Source organism: Prosopis cineraria, unplaced genomic scaffold (assembly GCF_029017545.1).
Source record: "Prosopis cineraria cultivar Desert tree isolate PC_DT_omini unplaced genomic scaffold, ASM2901754v1 PC1254, whole genome shotgun sequence".
Taxonomy (NCBI): domain Eukaryota; kingdom Viridiplantae; phylum Streptophyta; class Magnoliopsida; order Fabales; family Fabaceae; genus Prosopis; species Prosopis cineraria.
The window spans coordinates 1-10,275 of NW_026556579.1; the positions used below are offsets into that span (position 1 = coordinate 1).

Genomic DNA, 10,275 nt, shown 5'->3' on the forward strand with positions numbered 1-10,275 from the left:
TTTCACCTTATGTTATTCTCTTACCAGATCATTATTGGTCTCAGTGTCTTCAACGGGATGTGGCCATCTTCATTTTAGACTTTTTTTTATTTTGCACTGTTACCTTTATTGTCGTGGCCTGTATTAAATATTTCTATCATTCCTCATCTTTTAGATGTCTTGACCTGATACTTGATGTATTTTGGGATGATAGTACTGAAATTGTCACTGTCTGATTTCATGTGTTGACAGTTGCAAATGACTTATATGGACTGACTTCTTCCTTCTCCTTTGTCATTTTGAGTCAGGGGCCGCCCTGTTATGTTTAAGTGGGGGGTACATTTTTTTTTTCAGCTTTTTTCGTTAGTTGAGCTTGTTATAGTATTTTTTTTAAGATTAAACATAGTGTGCAAATTTTGTTTACTTACATTTTTTAATCCATTTATGACTTATCCATTGATAGATAATTTTGGCAATAATCAGTTTTGTGGGCATCCTGTGGATCTGCCTAGACTTATCTATATAGAGATAAGTTTGGCAGGTTTCCATTTCTAGTAGGGATCACTTAGGCCCCCTTTGCTTCAATGGAACCATTTTAATGGAAATGAAAGGGGAAGAGGAAGAGGAAAAGGAAGAAGAAAAAAGAATTGAAAATATATTTAAATTAGGTTTGGTATGATGGAAAATATTTTAATATATTAGTTAAATTATTTTTTGAAAAAATAAAAAATACAACATTACCCTCAAACCATTCCTTCTCCTTCCTCTTCCCCTTCAAAACGAGCGGCAGAATGCAATAATCGGAATGGTAGAATTGAACAAATGAAACCCAAAGTGCAAATGTGCAATAATCTTGACATTAGAACCTTTGAAACCAAATAAAAAAAATTGGTTCCATTTTGTGTCTGGAAAAAACAACGTTAAACCCATGAACACCAGGATGATGGAGGACAATTTTCTATGCTCAATGAAGGTGGAGGAATCAAATCTACAATAGCTGAAGGTTTCATTTACAAATCACAAGTCCCAGCGGTCCCAGCGGATAGATTTATATAGAAAAAAAAAAATAGAAGTTTCAAAAACCAGGGAAGAAGCTAAAAAGTCACAATGTCGATGGCGAGCGTTGACGATGAAGATCTGCAAAGTTGAAAATGATGACAGATTTGCGAAGGTCAACAATGAACGAGGAGAAGAGAGATGACAGATTTGCGAAGGTCGACGGTGAAGATTTGCGAAGGTCGACAACAGACGGAGACGACAGAGATGACAAATCAGTGAAGGTCAACGGAGGAGGAAAAAATGAAAGTAGACAATGAAGAAGACACATCCAGGGTGAAGAAAGTTGACAGTGAATTTAGAATTTTGAAAATTCAAAGAGGGTAATTTGGTCAACAAAATTAATTTCTTACAAAAAATATGATTTTCCATGGGTATGAGGTGGGAACTAAATTTCCACTCTCTTGAATTTCTATTCCCAAGCATCAAATTTCGTATCAATCAATCAAAAGAATTTACTGATTCTTTTTCATTTTCCTTTTCCATTTTCTAGAGCTCATTTCCAACGAACCAAACATGCCCTTAAGATTCATAGATACCCACAAAACTAATTATTGCTAGACTTGTCTTTGAATGGATTAACCTGTTGGGGGAATAACTTGTACTAATCATTCCTAAAATAGTGTGTATTAAAGGCTACTTTATCTGCTACATATTTATACACTCTTTATGCTCTTTATCCATTTTTAAATATTTTAAGTAAACAAAACTATTTACACAATGTACAATAAAAAATGCTAAAGACAAAAGACTCAACAAATGCAAACAAAACAAAAAAAAAAAGACCTTCCTTCACACTTAAACATAACAGTGTCCCTAATGGAGGGAGGGAGGGAGGGGGTGTGTGAGAGAGAGAGGGGGGGAGGGCATTGAGACTATTGATCACTTTTGTAAGTGCACAAGATCAATGTAGTTATAAAATTCCAAAGTACTCTAGGAGTCAAATATAGAGGAAAGCATTTAACTTTGTTATTTATAAAAACAAAAAATAATTTTTGAAAGAGATTTAATTTAATACATAATTAAATGAGTAAAACAATTAAAAAAATGATGAAACAACCAATCTGACAATTGTTATTAAGGTATCTCAATTACCTCTCAGTATATTAGGGGTATTTATTTAAAGTTCAATTAGTTCTCGCTAATCTCATTGAGACCATAAACAAACTATAAAATTATGATCTAAGCAACGACTACAATCCATGCAAGTTATTAGTATAGCCATTCCCTGGCATGATCAAGTAGGCAGTAGGAGAAACATCTTATCTACAGCTCATCTTCAGTCAACTCATTAGGGAATAGCAATACAAAGGCATCATAAAAACATTTGATAAATGACAAGGCATCCTCAATTGGCCTCTCATGGAACTAGGGAAGGCTATTTAGGTGGTGAGTCTTGCCTTCATAATTTATGGCTCTAGCACTTAATCAAATGGCAAAAGGACTAGCAATCACGTGTGATACCATAATATTCCTCCAACATGGGGTGTTAGCAACAACAGCCATCTTGGATTTTTCCTTCTTCTTACAATTTTTCCTGTAAGAACATTCAATTTGAAAATTAATAGGAGTCATCAATGAATCACTAAGGCTTTTGGATCTTCTAGTAAACATGCAAACGAAATATAATAATATTTTCTTATAAAAATATAAGAAAACACAACCCAAGAAATAAAGAATAATTATAAAAGAATAATTTTTATAATTTAAAATAAAAAAAATTAAGCAAATAACAAAGGTGTTTGCCTTTTCCGCAATGACACCAAAAACTTGATCACTCCTACAAATACATAGGATCAATGTAATTATAAAATTTTGGAGTATTTCAAGAGTTAGAACTCAAAGAAAGTAGTTAACTTTGTTATTTATAAAAATAAATAATAATTTTTGAAAGAGATTAATATTTAATTAAATAATGTAAATAAATAAAAATGATAAAAGAAACATGTACAAATCAATAAGAGAAACATCAGGGATCAGAATTTACCTATTGGGATGATTTATTTATGATTAATTTGTCCTTCTTAGGCTCAAAATCCTTATAGATCACGCCGAATCTTATCTGAATCACTTATATCTAATGTAAAATCCATTTAAATATTAAATTGCAACTTGACACATGTTTTGGGCTTCACGTCCGCACGCGATTGGCCCACTTGATTTATGGCCTTACGCAAGAGCATAGCAAAGAGCGCTTTTCCGTTTGGCTATCTCATCTGTGCACAGGAGAGAAGGTTTGAGTTGCCCGGGCGCGGTCGGGACTTGTGCTGAGGTGTCCGCACACGGTCGTGTGAAAGGGACCAGAGCTTTTCGTGGTGGTTTAAGTTCGTGAACGAAAAACTTCTGTACTACTATTGTCCATGATTTTAGGCTTTGATTTTGGGCTTCGCCTTTTAAGTCATTTCCCAACTATTTTCCCCCTTTCGAGAAAATACACCAAAATCACTAAATGAGTCCTTTTTTCCATATTTATCCTTTTTTCAATCATTATTTAATAAATAAAATGGTAGAAATATATATATATATATATATATATATATATATAAAGTGAAATATCCACTTATCAGCTACCTTGCCACAGAATGACGAATGGAGAAGGAAGAAGTTAGATGAAGTTAGTCCACATAAGTCATCTACAGCTGTCAACACACCATATAAGATATTGACTATTTCAATACAATCACCCCAAAATATAGCAAGTTAGAACATTTAAAAAGAAGGGAAATGATAGAAATATTTAAAATAGACCACCAAAATAAAAATAACAGTGCAAAATAAAGAGGGCTAAAAGGATGAAAGCCACATTCTCCTTTAGGATACAGACCATCAGTGATCTGGTAAGAGATTAAAATTAGATGATATCCTCTTCCATGAATCCGTTATAGATATATGTACTGAGCAATATGCTCTTGATTTAACCTTTGTGTAGCTTCTTTAAACTATCAAGTTTCGACTTGCCGTTTGTAACTCAAAATATATGTATATATATATATATATATATTAGGTGTGCAGCAGTAGGAAGAACAACAGCTGGTGAGGGGAAAAGCACATCACTTAATTATTTCATGGATTGAAGTATTTGAGCATTCTGGGTGCGTTGCTATTTTCCAAGTAGTTGCCAGATGCTATATCTTATCACTCAACTCTCCTAATTTGTGTCAATATTCCATTGCTAATTAGAAACAAAATATGGAATTGCAAATTCCTTCACTAATGAATTAGTGACGGTAATTTTATTGATGGAAGTATTCCATCACTGATTACCCCTTTTTTTTAGTAAGTAGCCCACAAAGCATTGGCATAAAACTACTTGATGATGTTGGGGAGCATATATTATTCTTGATTCTCCATAAAGCAGTTCCATCGCTGAGTAAGAAACTTGAGATGCAGAAAAGATGTTTTGGGTATTGGGTAATATTGGTGGATCTATTCCCAACATTTTTGACAAAGTGTTGCTGTGGATTACAGATAATAAACAAAAGGAAGAGGATCTTCTTGTGGCCGGTTTGTGGTTGGTGGTTTACTCTTCTTCTTCTTCTGCTTTGGTTTAGAATTGGAGGGCTAAGAAGTGAACGATACAGTAGCATTTGTGTTAGATTGAGGCATATGGTCTAGAGCTACATGATCCACTCGTGTTTGATCTCTTTGGAGGATGCGTTCTCACATAAACCTGGCCGAGGGGGAGAAATGGGGGGAAACAACAGAAAATCACACTTGAAACACCAAAACAAAGAAAAATATAGATGAAGCTTGGCCAAAATCTTAGACTTTTTCTATGTGGGATGTTTAACAATAAATTATTATTACTCTCTAAACTCATATGACCAAGTTAATTAATTATATTTTATTTCTAAAAGATATACCTCAAAATGAAATATTGTTAACATCAAAATATGAAAATAATGGCAAGTGTTATTGTGTCACAATTCCCTCAGTTGTCTGTTAAGCATGAGGTTGCTAGTTGGACCTTTATTTGTAGGTGGTGTGTGTCCATCAGTTCTTTCTGTTGGGTGAAGGCTCTTGAGTGTTATTTTTCACATAGGTGAAAAGATTAAATTATCCCTTAATCAAATTTTACATAAGGTTTTATTAATTTACTTCCAAGATTTACGACTCAACATTTAATTTTAGAATTTGCATGATTTTAATATTATATATGAGTTTACAAGTTAATCTAGATTAAAAGTCAACTTCTTAGAACGGTTAAGGGTCAATTTGCTCTTTTTGCACATGTAAAAACACACTCACCTCAAGACTTCACCACATTTTAGCAAGTTTATGAAATTTATTTAAAAAAAAAGAAGAAGAAGAAGCCTTTATTTGGAATCTATTCACAATTTTCTCCAAAAATATCTTTAAAAAGATGATAATTAAAGTTTAACTTTGAAATCATCCAAATTAGTTTCTCAAAAGATGACCATCTCCTTTTTTTCCCCTTATACCATAGCTAAAGGTCTTATTATTTTATTTATTCAATGCATCTCAACAATATGTAGATCAGGGTATATATATTTGGCAAAAGAAAAAAAAAAGATGAAGGTATGTAAGATAGTAAAGTTAATCAAAAGAAAATAACAAATAGGGAAAACGACAATGAAGGACCCCTAAGATCATTAATTTCAATTAAAAACTATAAAATATTAAAGGACCGTGGTCCTTTCTTGAAATAAAAAGCATATATAACTTTACAAAATTACCTTCCACTAAACAATAAAAATTAGACCACTTTGAAAATAAAGTGTCTTCGCTGCTAAAATCACTATTGTGGCATGAAAACATTGTTAATATCAGTCACGAAAACATAACACTCTACTTGAAAATAGATTGTTTTTCACAATTTCAGAAACTCACACATGAAATATTCCAAGGTCATTTATAAATATACAAAAATGACTTATGAATATACTAATTCACTCAAGAATATCAACCTACTGTTGTCAAATTTCATGTTTGTTATAGTTAGGCCACTTGAAAAATAAAATTTCTTTATTGTTAAAATAACTATCGTGGCATAGGTATTTTAATGTCGAATAGATTGTTTCTCATAATTTTAAAAAATGACTTTTTAAATATTTCAATGTCACTTATGAATATACAAAACTGACTTGTGAACTTACTAATTTTACTCAAGAATATCAACCCATTGACTTGTCAATTTAATACTTGTTAATATATAATTAATCACTTGAAAAATAAAGTGTCTTCATCGCTAAAATTACTATCGTGACATGAGAATATTATTAATATCAATTGAGAAAATATAAAACTCTACTTGAAAATATGTGGGGGTATTTTAATTTTTTTCTCGAAGGCCATTTAAGGCAATTTATATTTTTTTCAAATTTCAAGCAAACACCACAGCCCTTTATTAAAATTTCAATATTTTATGGCCCTCATTTAAAATTAATGACCTTTGGGAGTGGTTAATTATATTATTTGGTATTGATGAACGATAAATTTAATTATTGTGATAAAACTAACGAAAACATAAACTTCATAGCAAGATGAGAGATAACGTTAATGAGGATAAATGAAGGAGAATCCTTCTACCAGGGGTGGATCCACGTTGAAATTAGTGGGGGAAATTAGGAAATATTATACAAAAAGACCCCAAAATATTATGTATGCCCCTTAAAAAATTTCGTTTGGCCCCATCATTTTACAAAAATTCACTTGCCCTTTACAAAAATTCACTTGCCCCATAAGATTTTGATGACATCCTTACTATACTGTTATAAATATTTTTAAAATAGTTTTATAAAAATATCAATATTTATTATAAATTATGCCTCACTCAATCATTTTCCTAGGTCTGTCACTGCCTTCTACTCACTTTGATTTAGACATGTGTACAATGTTTTGAGTTAGAACCTTATTTGTGAGCCTTCAATCATACATTTAATACTAACTTAAGGATTACATGCATTACGTCTATATAATTATGAAGTACTCCCAAGTCCATTCAAAAATATAAGCCGTATTTTGAGATGTTGGATGTTTAAAAATATAAGATATTTTTAATATTTCAAAGTGTCAATTAACAATCTTTTCAAAAATAATTCACTTAATATATAATGAATTTTTATATTTATTTTTAAATGAAGTACCATGTTAAATAAGGTTAAATATGAAAAGATGATATTAGGATGAAGAAAATTAACTAATTTATTGAAAGGTGAAATTTAATTAAAGATGTCTTACATTATTAATAAATAAAGTATTTACATTTTCCAAAATTAAAAGATCATTAAAACATTTGATGGTAAATGTTTATGCATTTAATAATTTGGATTCATGAATGATAGTGGAGAGATCAAATATAAAATGAATGAATGTCATGATTAGGTTCTTTGAATCTTAAAAGGGTCATAAATAACATTTACAAAATATGGTACTTTCTCTTATTCTTTCTATAACTTATTTTCAACATATATCATTAAAAATCAAGAAAAATCTTAGCTCATTAAATCTTTATCTAAAAATTTAATAGTGATATGTCAAAATATAATTGAGTGATTAGCCTGTGCCAAAATAGTGAAAAGTGCCCCTCATTTGGGGGATGCTTGTTTTGCGGTTGCACAAGTTCCAACAATTAGCGTGTTGAACAAACCAAATCATGGGCTAATGCAAACTGAAAATGAAAACACGCCTTTGTGTAATTTTTCCTTTGGTTTCAAACATTATATAAACGCATCAACAATCTCACTACATTCACATGATCAAAAATTCAATTGTTCTCTCAATACAAAATACAATCATGGCAGCAGAAAACTCCCCTAAAAACCTCTGATGTTACTCTTTTTCCCAATTTCCACCAACAAGATGATGATCAATACCTATCTCAAAAAACCCAAGATCTCATCGCCACCTTACCCACTGAATCAGACAGTTTTGCAGCTGAGCTTTGCCAATACCAAGGTTTTTGGTTCCCCAAGAGACTAATGCAAGGAATTCTCAATTGTCAAAACCACTTTCAAGCTCATGATTCTGATATCTTCCTTGTTACCTCACCAAGATCTGGCACCACTTGGCTCAAAGCCCTAATTTTCGCCATCATCAATCGTAAGACCTATCATCCAAACATGACTCAAACTGGCCATACTCATCCTCTCCTCACTACAAACCCTCATGTTCTCATACCTTTCTTGGAATTCCACCTATACCTTCGAACAAACAATCCGGATCTGAGCTTGTTTCCTTCACCGAGAGTCTTTGCAACCCATCTTCCGATCATTTCAATGCCGGACTCGACGAAGAAGCACTCGGGGTGTAAAATAGTGTACTTGTGCAGAGATCCAAAAGACATGTTTGTCTCTCTTTGGCACTTCATCAATGGATTCAAAAAAGAAAAACAAGGTTTCAATTCAATTGAGGAATCCTTTGAAGATTTTCGTCGGGGAATGAGTATTTATGGGCCATTTTGGGAACACATGTTGGGTTACTACAAAGAGAGTTTAAAGACGCCAGAGACGGTGATATTCTTGAGATTTGAAGAGCTGAAGAATGAGCCAGTTAAGACACTGAAAAAGCTAGCTGACTTTATAGGATATGGATTTTCCAAGGAGGAAGAAAATGAGAATGTTGTGAGTGATATGTTGAAGCTTTGTAGTTTTGAGAATTTGAGCAATCTGGAGGTGAATAAAAATGGAAATTCATCATCTGGGATAGAGAATGAGCGTTATTTTAGACGTGGGAAAGTGGAAGACTGGAAGAATTTTCTCTCGTTGGACCTGGCTGAACAACTCGATAGCATCACCCAAAAGAAGCTGGAGAAGCAGGGCTTGAAGTTTTAGATCCCTATAAACTTGCTGGAACATCTATTCTATGTACTAGAAATGATGAGGTGGTAAAAATTTTAAAGTATTTAGTAACTAAAATTGTTTAAAGCGGATTAATGATTAAGCATGTTATAAGCAAGGCACTATGTTTCTCATTTTTACCCTGTCTCTCTTTTAATGCAGGGGTATTCTTCTTTTGGATGCCACCCCTTATTGTTTTTAAAATTTCTAAATTAGAAAATAATTATAAAGTGGTGGCATTTGAAAAATGAAATCTCACATAAGATGTTTTAAAGTTTATTTTACTAACGTTTTGTTTTTCATTATTATAAAATACATGTTATTAAATTTCATTTTTATAACAGTGACTGTGGTTGCAATAAATAATGATCTTGCAGATCAATTACATATGTTTGATTATTGTTGGCAAAAAAAAAAAAAAAGCATTGATTGTGTACGAGATCAGCAGGGCTTAATTTCTAGGAGCTGGAGCGTATATCTTGTTTGATTTACGAATTTCATTAAGAGCAAATAATGTGGGTTCGCTTTTGATATTATATAAGGAATAAATCAAACATGACGCATTTTGAGTTTTCAAGATGTAATTATTGAGATTTTTCTAAAACTAGTTTTAATTAAGAGTGTACTTATTAATAAAAAATTTTAATTAAAACACCTTATTAAATAAAAATAAATATGAAAAGAGTGTATATTTTTAAAAATAATTCACTACTCCCTTCAGTCCATTTATTACTACAAAACAAGTTTTTCACATCATTTTTTTAGGGCATTTCACATCTTTATCGAGGGAATATAGATCTGAGTAACTTAGAATGTTGTTTTATCCACGTCACATTATTTGATATATCTTTAACAATCTATAAAAAAAATAAGATATTAAGATATTATAAAAACAAGATATTAAGACAATCTAAATATTTGAAAAAAATTAATGTTTATAAAAAATAAATTTAACTTATATGTTAAATATATATTTACTTTCTGCAGTCGGTTGCCTGCCTATGGAATAAAACCGATAGATCTCATGTAAATATAGGCAGACAATACAAAGGGATTAGTGATAACTACAACAAATAAAAATTATAATTAGTATATAAAAATATAAAAAATATTATCAAACTGAATGTAAATATATGAATATAAACAATTTACCCTTCAAATTTTGAGGACAGATAACATGGCAATTTTCTTTTTGAAATAGTATTGGCCACATATCTCGTCTTGTCATGGATATCATTATGAGCTGATATTATAGAAGCTAGACATAAAAAACAAATTAATCTTCCTTAGGTCAAGTGCAGAGATTTCTAAGAAACCAATAAGTAGAACAAGATAAAAATTAATGCATATAAATTAAAATGAATGAAAATGAGATAAAATATAAATAATAAATTTATAAAATTAATAACATTGGCCAGCATATGTCCAACTCCCTTATCAA

At 31.4% G+C, this 10,275-nt stretch overlaps 1 protein-coding gene across 1 annotated transcript; it reads left to right on the forward strand.

The window, feature by feature from the left end:
* Window positions 1-918: 918 nt before the first annotated feature.
* Window positions 919-8,828, forward strand: LOC129299672 (cytosolic sulfotransferase 5-like; the record flags this gene model as incomplete). The annotated part of the gene is made up of 3 exons (XM_054938137.1): window positions 919-982; window positions 1,141-1,259; window positions 7,800-8,828. Coding segments are annotated over 3 exons (1,212 nt in total), but the record flags the coding sequence as incomplete, so codon positions are not given.
* Between the last annotated feature and the right edge of the window lie 1,447 nt (window positions 8,829-10,275).